Source organism: Saccopteryx bilineata, chromosome 3 (genome assembly GCF_036850765.1).
Source record: "Saccopteryx bilineata isolate mSacBil1 chromosome 3, mSacBil1_pri_phased_curated, whole genome shotgun sequence".
Taxonomy (NCBI): Eukaryota; Metazoa; Chordata; class Mammalia; order Chiroptera; family Emballonuridae; genus Saccopteryx; species Saccopteryx bilineata.
Window position 1 is genome coordinate 317,004,499 of NC_089492.1, and position 22,687 is coordinate 317,027,185.

The 22,687-nt window shown below is 53.6% G+C and overlaps 1 protein-coding gene across 2 annotated transcripts in view; it reads left to right on the top strand.

The window, feature by feature from the left end:
* Positions 1 to 22,687, top strand: part of MEGF8 (multiple EGF like domains 8) — a 50,912-nt gene that overhangs the window by 14,054 nt on the left and 14,171 nt on the right. For both annotated transcript variants that reach the window (XM_066271978.1, XM_066271977.1), the window contains 25 exons: positions 245 to 364; positions 1,086 to 1,230; positions 1,309 to 1,472; positions 5,593 to 5,793; positions 6,181 to 6,381; positions 6,795 to 7,031; positions 7,862 to 7,980; positions 8,069 to 8,200; positions 8,303 to 8,416; positions 8,902 to 9,150; positions 9,658 to 9,857; positions 10,197 to 10,407; positions 10,502 to 10,751; positions 11,288 to 11,420; positions 14,442 to 14,689; positions 14,771 to 14,881; positions 15,037 to 15,155; positions 15,479 to 15,686; positions 16,208 to 16,388; positions 16,933 to 17,096; positions 17,847 to 17,991; positions 19,078 to 19,309; positions 20,403 to 20,526; positions 20,858 to 21,071; positions 21,260 to 21,474. In XM_066271978.1, the coding sequence (XP_066128075.1) occupies positions 245 to 364; positions 1,086 to 1,230; positions 1,309 to 1,472; positions 5,593 to 5,793; positions 6,181 to 6,381; positions 6,795 to 7,031; positions 7,862 to 7,980; positions 8,069 to 8,200; positions 8,303 to 8,416; positions 8,902 to 9,150; positions 9,658 to 9,857; positions 10,197 to 10,407; positions 10,502 to 10,751; positions 11,288 to 11,420; positions 14,442 to 14,689; positions 14,771 to 14,881; positions 15,037 to 15,155; positions 15,479 to 15,686; positions 16,208 to 16,388; positions 16,933 to 17,096; positions 17,847 to 17,991; positions 19,078 to 19,309; positions 20,403 to 20,526; positions 20,858 to 21,071; positions 21,260 to 21,474 (4,437 nt within the window). The remainder of the gene's footprint in view (positions 1 to 244; positions 365 to 1,085; positions 1,231 to 1,308; positions 1,473 to 5,592; positions 5,794 to 6,180; positions 6,382 to 6,794; positions 7,032 to 7,861; positions 7,981 to 8,068; positions 8,201 to 8,302; positions 8,417 to 8,901; positions 9,151 to 9,657; positions 9,858 to 10,196; positions 10,408 to 10,501; positions 10,752 to 11,287; positions 11,421 to 14,441; positions 14,690 to 14,770; positions 14,882 to 15,036; positions 15,156 to 15,478; positions 15,687 to 16,207; positions 16,389 to 16,932; positions 17,097 to 17,846; positions 17,992 to 19,077; positions 19,310 to 20,402; positions 20,527 to 20,857; positions 21,072 to 21,259; positions 21,475 to 22,687) is intronic.

A 22,687-nucleotide genomic window follows, 5' to 3' on the forward strand; every position in this document is an offset into this window, starting at 1 on the left:
GAGAAGGGGTGGCAGTCCCTAGGGCCATGAGAGAAGGGATGTTGATTTCCAGGTTCAGGGGAGGAAGAATGGAGGTCCCTGGGGCTGAAGGTAGAGGGGCAGTGGTCCCTCGCACAGTAAGAGGATTGGCTAGGGATCCTCAAGGTGCTGAGCAGTAGGATGCCCTGGGATGATCAAAATGAGTAGGGATATGGTAACAGGCCCTGTCTAAGGAGCCCCCTCCTGCACCCCCATCTCTCTACAGTACCATTTGGACTATTGTTCCATGTACACGGACCACAGTGTGTGCTCTCGAGACCCCGAATGCAGTTGGTGTCAGGGGGCCTGCCAAGCTGCACTGCCTCCTGGGACTCCCTCAGGGGCTGTGAGTGACTGTCCTGGCACTACTACTCCTTAGCACAGAGACCAGCCCTCAGTGTCTCCCTCGGCTGATACCAAGCAGACAAGCACTCCCCTTCACACCAAGGAGACTTGTTTTCACAGCCAAGATCAGCATCCTTGTTTCCTGATTTCTGATCCCTGAACTTTGACCCTTTCCCCAAACCCTTGGAAGTTAACTGTACCCAGATCCCCAGACCCTGTCTTTTTGCTCTTTCCACATTTTTTTTTAAGTATGAGGAAGGGAGATAAACAGACTCCTGCATGAGCCCTGACCGGGATCCACTCAGCAATCCCCATCTGGGACTGATGATCAAATCAACCGAGCTATCTTCAGTGCCTGTGGCCGACGTTCGGACCAATTGAGCCACTGGCTGCAAGAGGGGAAGAGAGAGAAGGGGGAGATGGAGGGGAAGAGAAGCAGATGGTTGCGTCTCATGTGTGCCCTGATGGGGATTGAACCATGGATGTCTGCATGCTGAGTCAACGCCCTATTCACTGAGCCAAATGGCTAGGGCCAATCTTTCCACATTCTAATTGTCTTTCCATCCCCAAACTTCTGAATCCACAGCCCTTTCCAGATCTCTTAACCCTTTGAGTAGTATAAACATTCATATATGTCCTCACTCTAAAGGTTAACAAAAACTCACCACTCAAAGGGTTAAGCCCCTATGAATAATGATTCCTGTCCCTTTCCTTCCCTGCAGTGTCTGGCTGCCAGCTGCCAGGGCCTGGGGCGCCTCCTGGGTGACTGCCAGGCCTGCCTCGCCTTCAGCAGCGCTGCAGCTCCTCCCCGGGGGCCTGGGGCCCTGGGCTGGTGCGTGCACAATGAGAGCTGCCTGCCTCGGCCTGGTGAGTGACAGTGACAGTGTGGGAGGGAAAGCGCTGTACACCACACTGACCCCCACTCCCACCCTCCTGTCCTCACAGAGCAAGCCCGGTGCCGAGGAGAGCAGATCTCAGGCACTGTGGGCTGGTGGGGTCCTGTACCTGTCTTCGTCACATCCTTGGAGGCCTGTGTCACCCAGAGCTTCCTGCCTGGCCTGCACCTCCTCACCTTCCAGCAGCCACCCAATGCCTCCCAACCTGACAAGGTGGGGAGCTGGGGATGGGGCCCAGTGTGGAGTGTTGAAGGGCTGGTCCTAGGGTTTTTGTTTTCCAAATGGGATCTTTATCAGTCTTGTATTTACCTTTTTAGTCTAAGGAAAATCAAAGATCTGATTTTCCTTACTGAATTAAAAACATTTTTTTTAATTGTGGTAAAATACACATAACATTTGCCATTAGTGACATTTAGCACATTTACAATATTATGCAGCTATTATCACTATCTAGAACATTTTTATCACCCTGAAAGGAAACCTTGATTCATTCTTTGTGACAGAGAGAGAGACAGAGAGGGGGATGGATAGTAACAGACAGACTAGAAGGGAAAGAGAGAGAAGAAGCATCAGTGCTTTGTTGCTGCTCCTTAGTCTCCTTTATTATTCATTGATTGCTTTCTCATGTGTGCCTTGACTGGGGGCTACAGCAGACTGAGTGACCCCTTGCTCAAGCCAGTGACCTTGAGCTCAAGCGAGCGACCTTAGGCTTCAAGCCAGCAACCTTGCACTCAAGCTGGTGACCTTGGGGTTTCGAACCTGGGTCCTCTGCATCCCAGTTCGACACTCTATCCACTGCGCCACTGCCTGGTCAGGCAAAACCTTGATTCATTAAGTAATCATTCTCCATTCCCCTCTCCCTTGGCCCTTGGCAACTATATATAACCTGTTTTCTATCTCTGGATTTGCCAGTTGTAGATATGTCATTTAAAGGAAATCATACATAGCCTTTTGTGACTGGCTTTTTTAACTGAGCATAATGTTTTTGAGGTTCATCCATGTTGTCCCACACATCAGAATTTTATTCCTTTTTATGGATGAATAATCTTTCATTGTATGGCTATGCCACATCCATTCATCAGCTGATAAACATTTGGGTCATTTCTACCTTTTTGCTGTTGTGGATAGTGACGCTATGAACATTTATTCCCAAGTTTGTTTAAACACCTGTTTTTAACTCTTGAGTATGTATCTAGGGACAGAATTGCTAGGGTATATGTAATTATGTGTTTAACTTATTAAAGAACTACCAAACTTTACTTTTTTTATACAGAGATAGAGAGGGACAGATAGGGAGAGACAGACAGGAAGGGAGAGATATGAGAAGCAGCAATTCTTTGTTGCGGCACCTTAGTTGTTCATTGATTGTGTTCTCATATGTGCCTTGACCGGAGGGCTACAGCAGAGCGAGTGACCCCTTGCTCAAACTAGTGACCTTGGGCTCAAGCCAGCGACCATGGGGTCACATCTATGATCCCACGCTCAAGCCAGAGACCCTGTGCTCAAGCCAGTGAGCCCATGCTCAAGCTAGATTAGCCTATGCTCAAGCCATTGACCTTCGAACCTGGATCCTATATGTCCATAGTCTGATGCTCTATCCACTGCACCACTGCTTGGTTAGGCCTCTTTTTATAGAAGCTCTTTATTGATTTTTAGAGAGAGAAAGAGGGGGCGAAGTAGGAAGTGTCAGCTCATAATACAGGTAGTTGCTTTCTGTATGTGCCTTGACCTGGCAAGCCCAGGGTTTCAAACTGGCAACCTCAGGTCAACACTTTATCTACTACACCTTACTGATTTTTATTTTATTTTTATTTTTATTTATATATTTATTTTTTGTGACAGAGATAAAGAGAGACAGAGAGGAACAGATAGGGACAGACAGACAAGAAGGGAGAGAGATGAGAAGCATTAATTCTTTGTTACGGCATTTTAGTTGTTCATTGATTGCTTTCTCATATGTGCCTTGACCCAGGGGGCTACAGAAGACCAAGTGACCCCTTGCTCAAGCCAGCAACCTTGGCCTCAAGCTGGTGAGCCTTGCTCAAACCAGATGAGCCTGTGCCTAAGCTGGCAACCTCAGGGTTTCAAACCTGGGTCCTCTGCGTCCCAGTTCGATGCTCTATCCACTGTGCCACTGCCTGATCAGGTACCTTACTGATTTTTATAGCAGGTAATACAGGCACTGGCCGGTTGGCTTACTGGATAGAGCATTGGCCTGGTGTGTGGACATTCTGGGTCAGATCCCCATCAGGGCACACATGAGAAGCAACCATCTATCTGCCTCTCTTCCCTTCCCTTTCCCCCTTTCTCTCTTTGCTTCTCGCAACCAGTGGCTCGATTGGTTTGAGCATCAGCCCCGGACACTGAGGATAGCTCTGTTGATTCAAGCATTTGTCCCAGACGGGGGTTGCCAGGTGGATCCTGGTTGGGGTGCATATGGGAGTCTGTCCCACTATCTCCCCTCCTCTCACTTAAATAAATAAATAAATAAATGAATAACCAGGTAATACAATCCCATGGTTTAAAAATCACCCCACTCCCCACCTCCTCAGTGTGAGAATTTGGACCCTGTTTCCCTCCAACTGAAGACCACCCTAATTCTTCCCAGATCTGTTTGGATTTATTTTATATCCTTCTAGAGTCTATATATTCCAATATAGTAAATGTGACTTCAATATTTTTCTTTCTTGCACAGAAAGTAGTATACTTCCTTTATTTTTTTATTTATTGATTTCAGAGCGAGAGAAGGGGGGGCAGAAAAAGACAGGAACATCAAACTATTCTTGTATGTGCCCTGATCAGGGATCGAATAGGCAACCTTTGTGCTTTGGAATGATGCTCTAAACAACTGAGCTATCTGGCCAGGACTTCCTTTTATTTTTAAATTTTTAAATTTATTTTTATATTTTTGAGAGAGAGAAAGACAGGGACAGACAGGAAGGTAGAGAGATGGGCAGCATCAACTAGTCATTGTGGCACTTTAGTTATTTATTGATTGCTTTCTTATATGTGCCTTGATTGGGGGGCTACAGCTAAACCAGTGCCACCTTGGGCTCAAGCCAGTGACCATGGGGTTATGTCTATGATCCCACGCTCAAGCCAGTGACCCTGCTTTCAAGCTGTTGAGCCCACGCTCAAGCCGGATGAACCTGCACTCAAGCCGGCGACCTTGGGATTTCGAACCTGGGTCCTCAGTGTCCCAGGCCCATGTTCTATCCACTGTGCCACTGCCTCATCACGCTTCCTTTTTATTTTTTATATTTTTATACATGGACAGAGAGAGAGTCAGAGAGAGGAATAGATAGGGACAGACAGACAGGAATGGAAAGAGATGAGAAGCATCAATCATCAGTTTTTTGTTGCGACACCTTAGTTGTTCATTGATTACTTTCTCATATGTGCCTTGACCGGGAGCCTTCAGCAGATCAAGTAACTCCTTGCTGGAGCCAGCGACCTTGGGTCCAAGCCAGTGAACTTTTTGCTCAAGCCAGATGAGCCCGCGCTCAAGCTGGCAACCTCGGGATCTCGAACCTGGGTCCTTCCGCATCCCAGTCCAACGCTCTGTCCACTGTGCCACCGCCTGGTCAGGCAGGCTTCCCTTTTTTCTTACACATCCTGGCAATCTTCTCAGTAGAGAACTTAGGAAGTACTCTCATTATTTTTACAGCTGCATAATATTCCATTTATGTTCTAAGGCTATAGTACTGTTGTTTATTTGAACAGTTTCCTGTGATGAACACTTGACTTAGTCTATTCATTTGCAATTACAAAAAGACATACTAACAATAAATCATGTCATATGCCTGTCATTTGTATCTGGAACCTCTTTTTTTTTTTTTAAACATATATACTGGTTGATTATATAACAGAGGATATACTACATAGAGTGAGGTCTAGCAGGGTTCTGAGCACAGGAACTTGTGTCCACATGGAATTGGGGTGCAACACCCTCCTGGCACATAGATGTGTTTGCTAATTTGGAAGTTTTTCAAACCCAATAGTTAAAGGATTTTATTTCATTTTCTTGATCTGAACTCCTAAGGTCTCAGGTGGAAAGGTGGAGCATTGGGGAAGAGGATCCTGAAGTTTCACAAGAGGTGGGGATGAGCGGGATGAGACCCTGTTTGTTTTCTGAGTTGGCATCCTGACTCTTCTTCCACAGTGACCCCAGGCGAGCAGCTTCCCCTGCCCTTGGCCTCAATCTCTCATCCATAAAATAGGAAAGGAGGTTGAGTTACCTGGTCTTTTCTGGTGCTGATGTGGCCGGAGTGGTGTGGGCACTGTTAGCCATGCAGGAGGCACTCATGCGTGCCCCCCTCTCTGGCTGTCACAGGTCTTGATTGTCCGTAGCACAACCATCACCCTGACACCCAGCGCAGAGACTGACGTGTCCCTTGTCTACCGTGGCTTCATCCATCCACTGCTTCCGGGAGGGTCCGGTGGGCCAGGGGCCGAGGACGTGGCCGTGTGGACCCGGGCCCAGCGTCTACATGTCGTGGCCAGGATGGCCCGTGGCCCTGACACCGAGAACATGGTGAGGGTGCCTGGGACACTTGGAGGGCTGTTTATAGTCAATATGGGGGTCGGGAGGTGTGATACCAGGAGGACTAGGGAGAAATCGGAGGCAGGAGATATATCCTTAGTGGAAGGAGGACCTGAGATGTTCAAATGTGAACACAATTAGGGGGGAAATTTGAAGAAGGTGGAGGTCTGTCTTGTTAAGTCAGACTCCCCTGAAGGAGATGAGGGTCACTGGTGGATTTGGGGGTTTGGAGGTTCTTGGTTTCTAAGGAACCCTGAGGAGCCCTGCCTCTTCCCAGGAGGAGGCGGCTGCGAGGTGGATTTGAAGCTGTTGGAGTTTTCAGGGGTCAGAGGCAGTGGAAAGTTCTGAGGCCCCTGTCTGTCCTCTTCCCTGTCCCAGGAGGAGGTGGGGCGCTGGGTGGCTCAGCAGGAGAAAGAAACAAGGCGGCTACAGCGCCCAGGGTCTGCTCGTCTCTTCCCACTGACTGGCCGGGCCCACAAGTATGCAGTTGAGATCCGAGGCCAGCTCAACGGCTCGGCAGGCCCTGGGCAGAGCGAGCTGACCCTGCTGTGGGACCGGACTGGAGTGCCAGGTGGCAGCGTGAGTACCCAGGCTTGGGCTTCAGATACCCTGGGATTTCTGAACCCCAGGCCACAAACCTTAGCTTCTGAAGTCTGGGTGCACCTTGCTCCCTCCGGATCCTCCTCTCTGACCCCCATACTCTGGCTGGATCTGATATTCTGACTCCTGCCCACATCTTTGCCTCCTCCTGCCCTGATTCCACTGCCCTGACTTTTGCATTCCACACTTTGACCTCTGACCTCTAGATTATTTCAAACCCTAATGCCCTTTTGTCTACTGATGTCCCAAATATTGACTTCACATGCTTGAATTCTGAACCCTGTCTCTGAACACTTAAGTCTTTAGCTTCAAACTCTGACCCCTATCCCAAATCTTGACTCGACCCTCATGACAGAGCATGGACCCCTGACCTATTCTGCCCCCTCCCCCAGGAGATCTCCTTCTTCTTCTTGGAACCCTACCGCTCTGCAGCCTGCGCCTCCTACTCCTCTTGCCTGGGCTGCCTGGCGGACCAAGGCTGTGGCTGGTGCCTGATCAGTGCCACCTGCCACTTGCGCCAGAGTGGGGCCCACTGTGTGGACAGAGGGGCTGGTGGGTCCCTGCTGGTGCTGGTGCCTGCCCTCTGCCCGCTCTGTGAGGAACATCGCGACTGCCACGCCTGCACCCAGGTGCCTGCCGGGTCACAGAGGGGCAGTTTCAAGTTAGAGGCAATGAAAGCAGGGGACCAGGGGAGGGGAAGGGCAGCCAAAGGGCCGCATGGGTGACATGAGTAGCCAAAGCACCCCACGGGTGATAGCAGAGGGATATAACTGGGGCCATTGTCTTTGATTTGCAGGCAAGAAGTGGGTGGGGGGCAGAGAGAGGGGCTGGAGAGTGAGCTCCTGGTAGTCAGGACTTCCTTGTAGAGCCCAGAAAACCCAACTCAGCGCCTCTTCACCAGAGGGGCCTTTATCAGCTCAGGCTGCGGAGTCCAGGAGGAGGGCTCCGAGCCTGCCACCTCCAGCGGTTCGGACCGTGTTTTGCCTGGAGAGTCATTCTTTGGGAGTAGCGAGGGAGCCACAGGGTTCCGCACTTGCATTGCCCCACGCAGCTGTGCAGACAGAGAGCACCTTTTATGTCCCCAGCCTACTCTCACAACAGACATTCCGGAAGTTCATTTCACTGGCTGTGGTTGGGTTTTGTGCCAGCTCTAGGACCAGCCAATAAGCCAGGGGGGTGGGGCGGTGGCCCCCGGCCTACCTCGGGATCCCAAGGATTGAATCAGTCCCACCTCAACCATGCAAAGGGGCACTAGAACCCAGTAAAGGGAGTGGGTGCTGGGAAGGCAGAAGCCATGGAAGTTATTGACTGAAGAGGGAAGTCTGGAGAGGCAGGGAGTTGGGGAAGAAGGGGGAGTTGTGATAGTGGTCTTAGGGGTGGGGCAGGTGAGGGAGGTAGAGCATTGGGAGCCCAAGGGAGAGGGCTAAGCTGGGCTCTTACTTCTCCTCTGACCTCCCAGGATCCCTTCTGTGAGTGGCATCAGAGCACCAGCCGCAAAGGGGATGCAGTGTGCAGCCGCCGGGGCCGGGGTCGGGGTGCCCTGAAGAGCCCGGAGGAGTGTCCCCTGCTCTGCAGCCAGTGAGCCTTACTGGGCCCAGGGGTTGGCTGTGTGGGGATGTGTATAGATCAATCATGGCGTGACCCTGTCCCCACTCCGCATCCCTAGGCGCCTGACCTGTGATGACTGCCTGGCCAACTCAAGCCAGTGCGCCTGGTGTCAGTCCACCCACACCTGCTTTCTGTTTGCTGCCTACCTGGCCCGGTACCCATACGGCGGCTGCCGAGGCTGGGATGACAGGTGCGGTCAGAGTGGTGTCTGGGTAGCCAGGCTTATGGAGGGGAGGGTGGAGATAGGTTGAGGTGGCTGGGCCCTGACACCCCCACACCTTTCACCCTGTAGCGTGCATTCAGAGCCACGGTGCCGGAGTTGTGATCGATTCCTGACATGCCACGAGTGTCTGCAGAGCCATGAGTGTGGCTGGTGCGGCAATGAGGACAACCCCACACTGGGACGGTAAGACCTGGACGGTGGGGTAGGTGGGTGGGTGGGATGGGGTGGGTAGCTCTCCATGGCCTTAATTCTAATGGTGGTGCTCTGTTTCTCTGTCTCTTTGCCTTTTCTGTACTATCATCTGTTTTTCTCCCCTTCCCCTTTTCTATTAGTTTCCTTCTTTTTTCTCTCTCCATTCTTTCCCTGCTTCTGTGACTTATTTTCTCTCGTTTTTTCTTGTTTCTTTCTTCTTTACTTTCTGTTTCTTTCTACTCTCTCCCTTTCACTGTATCCCTGTCTCTGTCTCTCTTCTGTCTTTCAAAATCTTTTTTGTCTGACTTCTCTTGGTTTCTTTATGTTACTTCCATTTTTGCTGCTTTTCTCTCTATATTTCTATTTCTATTTCTCTCTGTCTGATTGGCCTTCTCTCTCCATGTCACTGTTTCTGTCTCTTGTTTCTTTATCATCTCCCTCTACTCCACTACATTTTTCAATCTCCCACCTGCCAGGTGCCTCCAGGGGGACTTCTCAGGGCCCCTGGCTGGGGGTAACTGCTCCCTGTGGGTGGGGGAGAGCCTGGGTCTTTCTGTGGCCCTCCCTGCCCGCTGGGCCTATGCCGGCTGTCCAGATGTGGATGAGTGTCGCCTGGGCCTGGCAAGGTGCCATGTGCGGGCGACCTGCCTGAACACGCCCGTCAGCTATGAGTGTCACTGCCAGCGGGGCTTCCAGGGTGACGGCGTCACATACTGCAACCGCACGTGAGTAGGACATGGGTTTCCAGAGAGATGTCGTCCCAGGACTGGGGCACACGGAGATGGAGGGAGGAAGTGACCATGGTGCTCAAGTCCCTCCTGTGGAGCCAGCATCTCAATAAGCCTCAGTTTTTACTTTGCAGACTCAGCCCTTATTAGAGTGACAGGGTCCCCAGTATAACACTAGTTACTGTGGAGACAGGTCACCATGGACTGCGGGACATAGTCTTCAGAGTTGCTGTGGAGATTGAGGAGGACCAAGCTGAAAAGGGGTTTTCCTAGAGAACAAATCACTGGTGGTGATGTGTGGTTACTAGAGAAACAGGAATTACCATGTGGGATGGGGTTACCTTGGAGACAGTGTCACCTATGTAATCGAGGCCCCATGGAACAGGCAGTAGCTTGTGATGGTGTTGCCATGGAGATGATGGGGTGGAGTGGGGTGATATCGAGAATGCCCTGGGGACTCTGGGCCTGCCTAGCTCTTCCCCCACCGCTGCCATTGACCCTCAGGTGCCTGGAGGACTGTGGCCATGGTGTGTGCAGCGGCCCCCCTGACTTCACCTGTGTGTGTGACCTGGGCTGGACATCCTATCTGCCCCCGCCCACACCTGCCCCGGGACTCCCCGCTCCCCGCTGCTTCCGAGACTGTGGCTGCAACTTCCACAGCTACTGCTACAAGCGGGGGCCTGGCTTCTGCGATGAGTGCCAGGGTGAGCTGCCCTCCTCCCAGCTGCCCCTGGACTGTCCTAAGGCAGCCTCCTTGGGGTTCTAGTTTTCTTTTCTCCGTGTGGGCTTCAGTGTTCCCTCACCCATCTCTATCTCCCCCTGCCCCATTACCTGCTCCTGACCCCAGACAGGCTTCATTGGTACCCATCTCTTTGGTGGAGCTTTAGTTGCCACTCTTGGGACTTGCTATTCACCCAAGGCTAGGTTCTGGTTACCTTCCTTTGAAGCAGCCAGGTGAAGTCAGGGATCAGCTGAGCCAGTTGGGCAGACCCCTTCCTGTCCTTACCCCTGACTCTACGTCCTGCCTGCTGAGGCCTCCACAGACTGGACGTGGGGGGAGTACTGCCAACTGTGCCGGCCTGGCAGCTTTGGTAACGCCACGGGCTCGGGCACCTGCCAGCCCTGCCAGTGCAATGGGCATGGGGACCCACGCCGCGGCTACTGTGACAACTTCAACGGGCTCTGCTTCTGCCAAGACCACACTGAAGGAGTCCACTGCCAGCGCTGCTCCCCTGGCTACTATGGGGACCCCCGGTAAGCCAGGGGCCAGACAGGTGGGGTAGGGGGTTAGGGGCAACATGGGATGGTGCAGGAGTGGTCTGACACTGGCTTTCCTCTGTCTCCCCAGGGCCGGTGGCTCCTGCTTCCGGGAGTGTGGGGGTCGCGCCCTCCTCACCAACGTGTCCTCAGTGGCACTGGGCTCACGCCCGATTGGGGGGCTGCTGCCTCCAGGTGGTGGGGCAGCAAGAGCTGGGCCAGGCCTGTCATATTGTGTGTGGGTTGTTTCGGCCACTGAGGTGCTACAGCCCTGTGCTCCTGGGACCCTCTGTCCCCCACTCACCCTCACCTTCTCCCCCGACAGCAGCACCCCCTGCACGGTGAGCTCCAAGGGCACTAGGGTTCAGACCCATGTCTCCCCCACCTAGTTTGACTCCTCAGACCCTGACCTCCATGTTCCCTTTTTTTATCCTTCAAACCCCAAACTTTATTTTTTTTATCCCTAGCCCTTCATTTCTAAACCATAGACCTTCCCATTTCCCAGGTCACCTTCTATTTCCTGGACTCCAAGTCTCTAATCCCCAGATCCTCAAACTCCCTTTCCTCAGTCCAGGCATGGTAAACATTTGTGCCTTGTGTGTCAGCTCTGACTAACTGCTAGTGGTCACCAGGAGCTGGGTATTGCAAAGGAGGCTCCAGGTGAGAGTGACTGGTTGATTAGCCATGTCCGCTATCAGTCCGGGAGAGGGAGTGGTGATCTCCATGCTACATACAGTTTGGCAGTTTGCCCAGGGTGTTCAAACAGCCCATTTCTCCACCTCAGATTTTCACCCTTCTGGAACTCCTCCTCCTTCTAAACCCCAAGCATCTCTTGCATCCTCATCCTCCCCTAATCCTTGGCTCTGCACCCCTCCAGCTGAGCTACGTGCTAGCCTTTGACGGCTTCCCACGCTTCCTGGATACTGGCGTTGTGCAGTCAGACCGTAGCCTCATCGCTGCCTTCTGCGGCCAGCGGCGGGACAGGCCCCTCACGGTTCAGGCCCTGTCTGGTATGGGGACTGGGGGGGTGGGATCTCTGTCCTGAGCTGTGTATTCCTTGTCCCTCTGCATCTTGCTGACCAGGGTGGGTTTAAGACCAAGCTTGACTCGGTCACTGACTTGCTGGGTGGGGCAATCCCTTGCCACCTCTGTGTCTCAGTTTCTTTTTCTTTTCTTTTTTTTTGTATTTTTCTGAAGTTGGAAACTGGGAGGCAGTCAGACAGACTCCCACATGCGCCCGACCGGGATTCACCCAGCATGCCCACCAGGGGGCGATGCTCTGCTGCAACCAGAGCCATTCTAGTGCCTGAGGCATAGGCCACAAAGCCATCCTCAGCGCCCGGGCCAACTTTGCTCCAATGGAGCCTCAGCTGCGGGAGGGGAAGAGAGAGACAGAGAGGAAGGAGAGGGTGAGGGGTGGAGAAGCAGATGGGTGCTTCTCCTGTGTGCCCTGGCCGGGAATTGAACCCGGGAATCCCGCACACCAGGCCGATGCTGTACCACTGAGCCAACCGGCCAGGGCCTGTGTCTCAGTTTCTTTAGCTGAGAGGCAAATAGAAAGTATTGGTGAGCTGCCTCTGGAGAGAAGGGCCAAGTAGGACTTGTCTTTGGGGCACACAGAAGAGCTTGTATGGGGGCCCCTGAGCATCTCCTCAGCCCATGATTCTGTACCAGGGATTGTGTCCTCAGGGCATTTGGTCGATTGTCATGGTGGGGGATGCACCTGGCATCAGAGATGCTGCTCTACATCTGACAGTGCTCGGGACAGCCCCACAGCCAGGCTCGGCAGCAGGGTTGAGAAACCCAGCTTAGGCTGATGGAAATGCCCTACAAATAATGTGTTTCCCATGGCAATTAGAGGGCTCAAGTTTGGAAATGCTTTCTTTCATACTGTAAATCAGAGTTGCTCAGAGATAGCTAGAGCTATAGTTGACAACCACAGACCCTCAAAGTGAGGGGCTCTCACTTCCGGTGGCTCTCACTTTGGTTTACTCACCAAGTGTTGACTGAGCATCTGCGGTAAGCTAGGCTTGAACTGGATGCTAGGCTAGGGGTGCAGCAGTGAACAAGGGGCACAAGTACTGCCTTCATGGATTCACAGTGTGTGTGGGTGGGGGTGGGGAACATCCATCAAAGTACACTCAGAATAGTGGGGAACAAAAGGAAGGAACTGGCCTGTCTCAGGAGTGGAAAGCTGTGCAGAGGTGAAGGGGACAGTGTGGACAAGGGGTACTCCTCCAGATTGAGGATTAGCAGGTGCTCAGGCCCTGAGAAGCAGGAAGGGGGCCTGGTGCTGGAGCCAGAGAGCTGGAGAGAGGAAGGCGATGAGGTCAGAGGGCTTGCAGGGCCTTTTTTTTTTTTTTTTTTTTTTTAAGCGAGGGGGAGGGGAGGAGAGAGAGAGAGAGAGAGAGAGAGAGAAAGAGAGAAAGAGAGAAATAGGGCCAGACAGGAAGGGGGAGAGATGAAAAGCATCAATTCTTTGTTGCGGCATCTTAGTTGTTCATTGATTGCTTTCTCATATGTGCCTTGACTGGGGGCTCCAGCTGAGCCAGTGACCCCTTGCTTAAGCCAGCAACCTTGGGCTTCAAGCCAGCGACCTTTGGGCTTAAGCCAGTGACCCCGTGCTCAAGCTGGTGAGCCTGCGCTCAAGCCAGATGAGCCTGTTCTACCTTGGGGTTTTGAACCTGGGTCCTCTACATCTCAGACCAATGCTCTATCTACTGCACCCCTGCCTGGTCGACTTTTTTTTTCTAGTATAACTTTATTGAGGCATTTTTTACATAACATTAGTTCTTATCTCCTCCCACCCTTGTGTCCCTGAAATCTTTTCAAGGAGACTCAGTTTTATGAAAGAACAGTCGGAAATTGTGGAAGGTTTAGAGCTTGTGAACAACAGGGTCAGATTCATGTTTTTTTTTTTTTTTGTTTGTTTTTTTAAGCTGGAAACGGGGAGAGATAGACAGACTCCCGCATGCGCCCGGATCCACCCAGCACGGCACGCCCACCAGGGGCGACGCTCTGCCCACCAGGGGGCGATGCTCTGCCCCTCCAGGGCTTCACTCTGTTGCGACCAGAGCCACTCTAGCGCTTGGGGCAGAGGCCAAGGAGCCATCCCCAGCGCCTGGGCATCTTTGCTCCAATGGAGCCTCGGCTGCGGGAGGGGAAGAGAGAGACAGAGAGGAAGGAGAGGGGGAGGGATGGAGAAGCAGATGGGTGCTTCTCCTGTGTGCCCTGGCCGGGATCGAACCTGGGACCTCTGCACGCCAGGCCAACGCTCTACCACTGAGCCAACCGGCCAGGGCCAGATTCATGTTTTTTTTTGTTTGTTTGTTTTTTTGTATTTTTCTGAAGCTGGAAACGGGGAGAGACAGTCAGACAGACTCCCGCATGCGCCCAACCGGGATCCACCCGGCACGCCCACCAGGGGCATGCTCTGCCCACCAGGGGGCGATGCTCTGCCCCTCCGGGGCATCGCTCTGCCGTGACCAGAGCCACTCTAGTGCCTGGGGCAGAGGCCAAGGAGCCATCCCCAGCGCCCAGGCCATCTTTGCTCCAATGGAGCCTTGGCTGCGGGAGGGGAGGAGAGAGACAGAGAGGAAGGAGGGGAGGGGGTGGAGAAGCAAATGGGCGCTTCTCTTATGTGCCCTGGCCGGGAATTGAACCTGGCTCCCCCGCACACCAGGCCGACGCTCTACCGCTGAGCCAACCAGCCAGGGCAGATTCATGTTTTTAAAGGATCATATGGGATGCTATGAAGGCCGAGTGTCGGGGAGCCAAGAAGACCGGGGGTGGGGAACGTGTGAGCGGCCAGGCCAGACTACTGAGGAAGGGGCAAGCAGTGGGTGAATATGAGAGAAATTTAGACTTTCAATCCAACAGAACTTTGGCTGGATGAGAGAGAGGGTGTGCAATGATTAGAGATGGTTGGGTGCCTTGCGTCCCTGCCCAGTTACACAGATTTTCCCAAAACCTGGGAATGGAGCAGCACTTGGACCTTGGCCTTTCTACATGCCTCTGACCTCTCCCAACAGGGTTGCTCGTGCTGCACTGGGAGGCCAACGGCTCCTCATCCTGGGGCTTCAACGCTTCAGTGGGCTCTGCCCGCTGTGGATCAGGGGGCCCTGGGAGCTGTCCTCTTCCCCAGGAGTGTGTGGCCCAGGATGGAGTCACAGGTGCTGGACTCTGCCGCTGTCCCCAGGGCATGGCTGGCCCACATTGCCTCATGCCTTTGTGTCCTGAGAACTGCAATGCCCACAGTGGGGCAGGGACCTGTAACCAGGTACAGATGGGATGAGGTGAACTAGGTGAGATAGAGTGGTTCTCAGGACTCCCACCCAAGCTTCCTTCTGCTCTCCCCCAGAGCCTGGGTGTGTGCATCTGTGCTGAGGGCTTTGGGGGCCACGGATGTGGCACGAAGCTGAACGGTGGGCAGATGGTCTGGGAGACCCGCATGGACAGCCGCCTCTCAGCTGTGAGTTGTGGCATTCTAGTCTCTGGGGGGATGCCATACAGCCTGGATCATTCTTTCTCCTCCACTCCTGCAACTATCCCCCAAATCCTATATTCCTCTTGACACTTCATCATGACCTTAGCCTGACCCCCACATGTCCCCATCCCCGACCTCAGGACACTGCTAACCGCTTCCTGCACCGCTTGGGGCATACTATGGTGGAGGGACCTGATGCTACCTTATGGATGTTTGGGGGCCTAGGCCTGCCCCAGGGGCTGCTGGGAAACCTGTACAGGTGAGAACTGCCCTGGGGAGGTGGGATACCTGAATGAGAGGTCATCTCAGGGGCTGCTGAGATGTCTGCTACACAAGAATCCCTTCAGGAGGATGCTGAAAAAGCACACACCAAAGGGCACTGTGACACTTGTCACAGGAGTCTGACATCAGGGGTAGATACTTATGTGGGTGGTGCTACCCCAGGGGATAGATGGTAAAGTGACTGTAGTGGAGGGTCACCCCAGGGAATGCTGGGATACCTGCCAAGTAGGGGGGTCTCCCAAGGGATGCTGGGATGCCTGGACAGTGAGGTGAGGCTACTTTTTTGCATCTTGGTCCCAGGTACTCAGTGAGCGAGTGGCGGTGGACACAGATGCTGGCAGGAGCTGAGGACGGGGGCCCAGGCCCCTCACCCCGCTCCTTCCATGCAGCTGCCTATGTGCCTGCTGGTCGTGGTGCCATGTACCTGCTGGGGGGGCTCACGGCTGGGGGTGTCGCCCGGGATTTCTGGATCCTCAACCTCACCACACTGCAGTGGCGGCAGGAGAAGGTGAGCATCTCTCCCTACTGCCAGTCCCCAGGCTCTGGCAAAGATGACCAAGAAACTCCTGCCAGCTTCATTCCCAGGGGACATGGCTTCCTGCCTGGGCTCCAGCACAAGTCCCAGAATCGAATTGCATTGGCCATCCTCGGTCACATTGTGTTCTCCAGTTGGTCTCTGGCCAATGTGATAGGATGCCCTAGTCATCGAGGCTGGCAAACAGGCCTAGTGGCCTAGTGGAGCAGGTATAGTCAGCCCTGTGCAGCCAGAGTGAGAGCAGAGAGGCAAGGGCTTCCCAAAGGCAAGGGCTGCTCTACCTGAAGAAGTGACATTGAGAGTAGAAGTGGCAAAAAGTTTACTGCACACTTGCTGGGACCAGGCTGGTCAGAGGGCCTGTGGTCTGACCAGCCCTGGGCAGCTCACTAGCTCCTTCGTGGTTCAAGCAGATTGTGGGCATCTGAGTCTCCTTTCTACCCCCAAGATGACCTCTGAGCTCTGGCTTCCTGTAACCTCTGCCCTTTGTCCCACAGGCCCCTCAGTCTGTGGAGCTGCCAGCTGTCGCTGGTCACACCCTTACTGCCCGCCGAGGTCTGTCTCTGCTCCTGGTGGGTGGTTACTCACCTGAAAATGGCTTCAACCAGCAGCTGCTTGAGTACCATCTGGCAACTGGTACCTGGGTATCCGGAGCTCAGAGCGGGACACCTCCAACAGGTGGGACTAGGGACAGGAGAACATAGCATCTTTGACCTCCTGACCATCCAGGGCTTCATGTAGGCTCTCTATCCACTCCCATACTCTATGGTCACTGTGCCCCATACCTTGTTAGTTGCCTGTCTTCCCCTTCACCCCTACCCAGATTCTTAAGGTACCATCTCTTGAGAATGAGAAGTTCAATTTCTTTATTTAACACTCCACCCCTTCACTCCATGATAAACTGCCCTCTTCCTGTCCAGTAATGCTGGGCCACCATCTCTCTCCCCCAGGGTCCAGATCACTGTCCCTCAGATAGTCTTTCTCTACCTCTCCTATATTTGGTCACTGTCCCCAGGACATTCTGGTCACCTGAGACTCCCTCTCTTCACTTTTTCAGAGTCTCTGATGGTCATTCTCTGAATCTTAGGGAGAGGGGTGGGTTGAGAAGGGCTCCTAAGTCTGTGGCCTCAGAGTCACGAGAAGGAAGCCCAGGAAGGTGGGGGAGGGGGACTTTCTGATCACCAGGCCTTCCCCAGTCTCTGTTCTCACTCTTCCCTACCAGGTCTTTATGGTCATTCTGCGGTTTACCACGAGGCCACTGACTCCCTCTATGTGTTTGGGGGTTTCCGCTTTCACGTGGAGCTGGCGGCCCCATCCCCCGAACTCTATTCCCTGCACTGCCCTGACCACACCTGGAGCCTGCTGGCCCCTTCTCAGGGGACAAAGGTCAGGACAGGAGGTCTAGATAGATGGATGTAGGAGGCAGGGGGCCCCCTATCTCAATGATCCAGGGACTGGTTCAACTCTGGATTTCTCTGCCCCCTCCTACAGTCCCTTGAACTGAACTGTGGCATCCCAAGTCTCCCCTTCTTCTATCCCTTCCTTGAGGAGAGAATCTTAGACCAGGAGTTCAGAGGCTTGGGTTCTGTCCCAGCTCCTTCCCACTCTTGGTACAGCCCTGGCAGGCCTCACCCCTTCCTGACCTCCCTATCTGGGCTGGGAAACTGAGGCTCCTTGTACTTCCTGCCTTCAAGGCGAAAGGAGCCGGTATGTGGCAGAATGTGTAACATCGGATGTACTGGTTAAAGACAATTGCGTTTTCCACCTACCAACCTATTTCCAAACCCTTCATGGGGCTGGACTGAGAGGAGGCTGAAGGAAGTGGCCCAAGCCTCACCCCAGATGCTCCCAGTGTAGCTGATGAAGTTGCATGAAAATGTGGGGTTCATCTCAAGCAATCTGGGCTAGGTTCCTGGAAGGCAGCACAGGATGTGGGTGTTTAGGGAGCAGAGATGGCTCTAGGAGCTGCTGAGGAATAAGGGTGGTTTTCTGGAGGAAAGTGAGATCTGTGGAAGGTTCAGATGGGGTGGGCTGGTGGAGGCTGGGATGTAGGGAGATCGGAGTGGATGGCGGGCTGAGAGAGTGAGCAGAAGACTGGGCTCTGATAGGCTCTCCTGCCACCTGTCTCCCCAACAGCCCCGCCCCCGACTTTTCCACGCCTCAGCCCTGCTAGGGGACACCATGGTGGTCCTGGGGGGGCGCTCAGACCCTAATGAGTTCAGCAGTGATGTGCTGTTCTACCAGGTCAACTGCAACACTTGGCTCCTGCCTAATCTCACCCGTAAGTCCACATTGCTATCCCTGGTACCCCCTGTCCTGGGACACCCCTCTCATTAGGAGTCCCTGGGGTCCCTTCAGACTCTCTCAAAGCTTCTGTCCCTTCCATGTTATCTAAACATTCAGTGGGAGGCTCTCCTTCCTTTATTTTGCTGCTTTTGTTAAGATTGATGGTGGGGGCCTAGGAGAAAACAAATTAGCCCAGATTTTTAGATATTGAAATCGGCCAAGTCCTCTAAGACAAAGGAGCCCCAGTGGAGGAGGGTGGGGGTGGCCTGGCTCTTTATCTGGTCCTGCAGCTGTAGTGTGTTTATTCCAGATAGTCTTCTCTGAAAAGGATGCCTGGCAACCACAGCTTCAGCCAGGCACTTGCTTTACAAAAACCAAAAAACTGTAGAGCTGTACTGCAACATTCTCTCTCTCTCTTTTTTTTTAAATATATTTTTCTGAAGTGAGAAGCAGGGAGGCAGAGAGACAGACTCCCACATGCTCCTGACTGGGATCTGCCTGACTGGGATCCACCTGGCATGCCCACCAGGGGGCGATGCTCTGCCCATCTGGGGCATTGCTCCATTGCAACTGGAGCCATTCTAGCGCCTGAGATGGAGGCCATGGAGCCATCCTCAGTGCCTGGGCCAACTTTGCTCTAATGGAGCCTTGGCTGCAGGAGGGGAAGAGAGAGATAGAGAGAAAAGAGAGGGGGAATGGTGGAGAAGCAGATGGGCACTTCTCCTGTGTGCCCTGACCGGAAATTGAACCCAGGACTTCCACATGCTGGGCCAACGCTCTACTGCTGAGCTAACCATCAGGGCCTATACTGCAACATTCTTCGTTATTTCCATTCTTAATTTCACTCTGTTTCTTTCTTTCCTCTATATGTCTTTCTTCCTCTCTTTTGTTTTGCTGTGTCTGATTCCCTGGGCCCTGTCTAGCCTTATCTGTCTCTCCTTGTCCTGCAGTGTCTGTCTATCCTCTTCTTAGACTACCTCACTGCTTGCTTGGTCTCCCTCTCTGACTGGTATCTTGTGTAGGTCTCTTTCCTGAGTCTCCTGCCTCTTCTCTTTCTGAACAGTGCTTTGTCTTTCCCCAGGCCGGACCTCTTTGGGGTTCCCGATGGAGGAGTCCGTGGCTCATGCTGTGGCGCCAGTGGGGGGCCGCCTATATATCTCAGGGGGGTTTGGGGGAGTGGCCCTGGGCCGCCTGCTGGCCTTGACCCTGCCTCCTGACCCCTGTCGCCTGCTGCCCTCGCCTGAAGCTTGTAACCAGTCTGGGACCTGCACCTGGTGCCATGGAGCCTGCCTGTCCGGGGACCAGGCCCACAGGTAACCGTGCTGACTGGCAGCTCAGGCGGGTAGTACTGGTGCTCTCTGAAGAGGGTGCTGTGCTAGACGGGGCTGGGAGACCAGCTCACATGAGAAAATGGGCAGCTCATCACAGATAGGTGGGGGATGTCCCTAGGGGGAAGCCTTGCTTGTGGGCTGGAGTGTCATTCAAGAATGCTTCCTGGAGGAGGTAGGTCTGAACTGGGCCCTAAATGACCAGGAGATTTTACACCAGCACAGGTTCAGAAGTGGGGCTGTGCCTTGTGTGTTTGGAAGACCATCTGATTTTGGGGAAAATGAGACTGGAAAGTTGGGTGAAGACAGCTCAGAAAGGACTTCCAGTGCTTTGCTGAGACTCTGGGCTCCATCCTGGTCCACAGATCCTTCACTTGTAGTTCAGGAAGCTGAAAAGTCAGAGAGCTGAAAGTGCTGTTGTCAGTTTAGCACAAACTCATTTGGCTTTATTTGTCCCAGTAAAATGGGTTAGATTTACGGGGTGTTCCCCTAGACTCCTCTAGGGGTGTTATGTAACAGTGGGTACATCTCCTGCTGCTTTTCTGAAATCTGGAAAGTTCTGAAGCACATGGGCTTTCGAGGATTATGTGTAAAGGATTGTGGACGTCCGCTGTCACTGTGAGAGATAGGGCGCCAGAAAGATTTGTGCAGGAGATGCCAGGGGCAGCCTTGGGCAGAAAGCCCTTAGGGGTATTATGAGGGAGGGAGTGGCAAGGGGCAGCGGCAGGCAGAGCCAGGAAAGGTGATCAGGACAAGGGGAGGAGTACTGAAGTGGGCAAAGGGCCACAGAGCTGGGCCGGCGGCGGTGGCCGGAGACATTCGGGAAGCAGAAAGCTTTGGTGGCTAGAAGGGCAGGAGAATGTGAGGAAGTATCTAGTGTTTCTTGCCCAGGTGACAGGTGGACATGGGACCATTAGCAAGTGGGATGGAAAAGGAGCAGACTTGTGAGTCCCATGCTGAGTGCAGCTTGGGACACACATCAGGGGCCTGCAGGATGGTGTCCAGGAAGAGGTGAGGACAGGAGGGGAACACATGGGCCTGGCTGGGTGTGATGAGCCAAGGCGTCCTGCCCCCCCAGGCTAGGCTGTTCCGACGAGCCCTGCTCCCCAATGCCTCGCTCCCCTGAGGAATGTCGACGTCTCCGGACCTGCAGTGAGTGCCTAGCCCGCCATCCCTGGACTCTGAAGCCTGGAGAGGGAGAAGTGAGTGGTGTGAGGGTGGGAGGGGCTCGGGAACCACCATGCTCCTCAGCTATGATTGGGTGGGAGGAGCTGGGGGAGGGGGAGGCTGGGAATGCCAGGACCCTTTGCAGGGGTCCTCAAACTTTTTACACAGGGGGCTAGTTCACTGTCCCTCAGATCGTTGGAGGGCCGCCACATACAGTGCTCCTCTCACTGACCGCCAATGAAAGAGTTGCCCCTTCTGGAAGTGCGGCGGGGGGGGGGTGTGCTGGATAAATGGCCTCAGGGGGCCACATGCGGCCCCAGGCCATAGTTTGGGGACACCTGCTAGAGCCTGTCTTCCCCCATCCAGGCATCTGCCCCCCGCTGTAAGTGGTGTACCAACTGTCCTGAGGGCGCCTGCATTGGGCGCAATGGGTCCTGCACCTCAGAGAATGACTGTCGGATCAATCAGCGAGAGGTCTTCTGGGCAGGGAACTGCTCAGAGGCTGCATGTGGGGCTGCGGACTGTGAGCAGTGTACCAGGGAAGGCAAGTGCATGTGGACGCGGCAATTCAAGAGGACAGGTGAGCATTGATGCTTGTCCCTGAGAGGAGAATTTGGGGGCCAGGACTCCTGGATCTGAGGGTGGTGAGGTTGGGGCCCAGATTCCAGGGTCTGAGGGAGGAGGGGCTGGGGGCCCGGACCTCCGGGTCTGAGCAGGGAAGGGCTGGGGGCCCGGACTCTGTTCTAACGACTATGCCCCCAACCCTAGGGGAGACCCGCCGCATCCTCTCAGTGCAGCCCACCTATGACTGGACATGCTTCAGCCACTCTCTGTTGAACGTGTCCCCGATGCCAGTGGAATCATCGCCCCCACTGCCCTGTCCTACTCCCTGTCACCTCCTGCCCAACTGCACCTCCTGCCTGGACTCCAAGGGTGCAGATGGAGGCTGGCAGCACTGTGTCTGGAGCAGCAGCCTCCAGCAGGTACTGCATTCCGCCAGGGGGTCCCGGGCTCTGTCCTCTCCGCCCCACGCTGACTCTCCCCACCACCTCCTGCTCTGTCCTTCCCCTCTCCATCTCCCTGGCTGTGGTCTCATCATTACACTTTCTGTCTTCTCTCCTCCCAGCATCCCTTTCTTCCCTTGTTGCCTTGTGAGTCTCCCTGTGTGTCTTCTAGCCACGCTCTCTCCACCTCTTGCTCGCGCTCTCCACACCCAATCCTTCCATGACTCTTCTATCATCCCTTCTCCCTCCCAAACCCTTCTACTTCCCTTCTCCATTTCTTTCTCTCTCTGCACTTAGAACTTTTGCTTTTAAGAAACAGAAGCTCACTTGAGCTGGTTTTATTATAAGGAACTGGGGGTGTTTGAGGGAATCTAGGAACAGGAAATACTGCTATTCCATAGTTTGTGGGCCAGGCGGTTTCTGAACTCAGCTGTTCTCTGCGCATCTCCATCCTCCAGTTCCTCTTGGCCTGATTCATCAGCACACACAGCCTCAGACAGCAGCCCTGGCCCTCAGTCTAGGTGACTTTCTAATTCCAGCGACCACAGTCATCTCTTTTCATCAGTTCACTGACCTTCTTGGAGGGACTTCAGCACAGCTCAGGAATTAGGTGTCCAGCCTTGGTCTAAGGAGACAGCCAGGGAAGAGTAGGAGCACACGGTTCTAACATGGCAGTTTAGATCCACCCCTCATCTGTGGCTGTGAGCTGGAGAGATGATTCTGGAAGGTTTGAGGAGGCACTGTATATACACCAATGACAGTCTACCCCTTCTCTGCCCAGCACATGGTCTCTCATAAAGTCCATTCCTAAGGTGCCTCTGCCTAGTACAATTTAGCTATCCCAGTGACAGACGATGAAGGCATTTACCCTTCTCCACCCCATCCCAGAAGGAGACAAGAAAGATTCATCTGCTGTCATATCTGGAAGCAGCGTCACTGGGCCAGAGTTCCAAATCTCTGATTCCTACTGATATCCACTTCCTGTTCATATCTTTATTGTGCCAGACTCAGTCAAGGTGTGACTAGTCAACATCTAAACCTATGAGCCTACACGGATCTTTGGTAAAATAGGAGTGATATCAACAGACCCCATCTGAGGTGTTTCCAACACCATTGACAAATTTACCAATTCTCCAGACACATTCTGGGTGTCTAAACATTCAGTTCACTTCTGACATCTACCTGGGGTGAG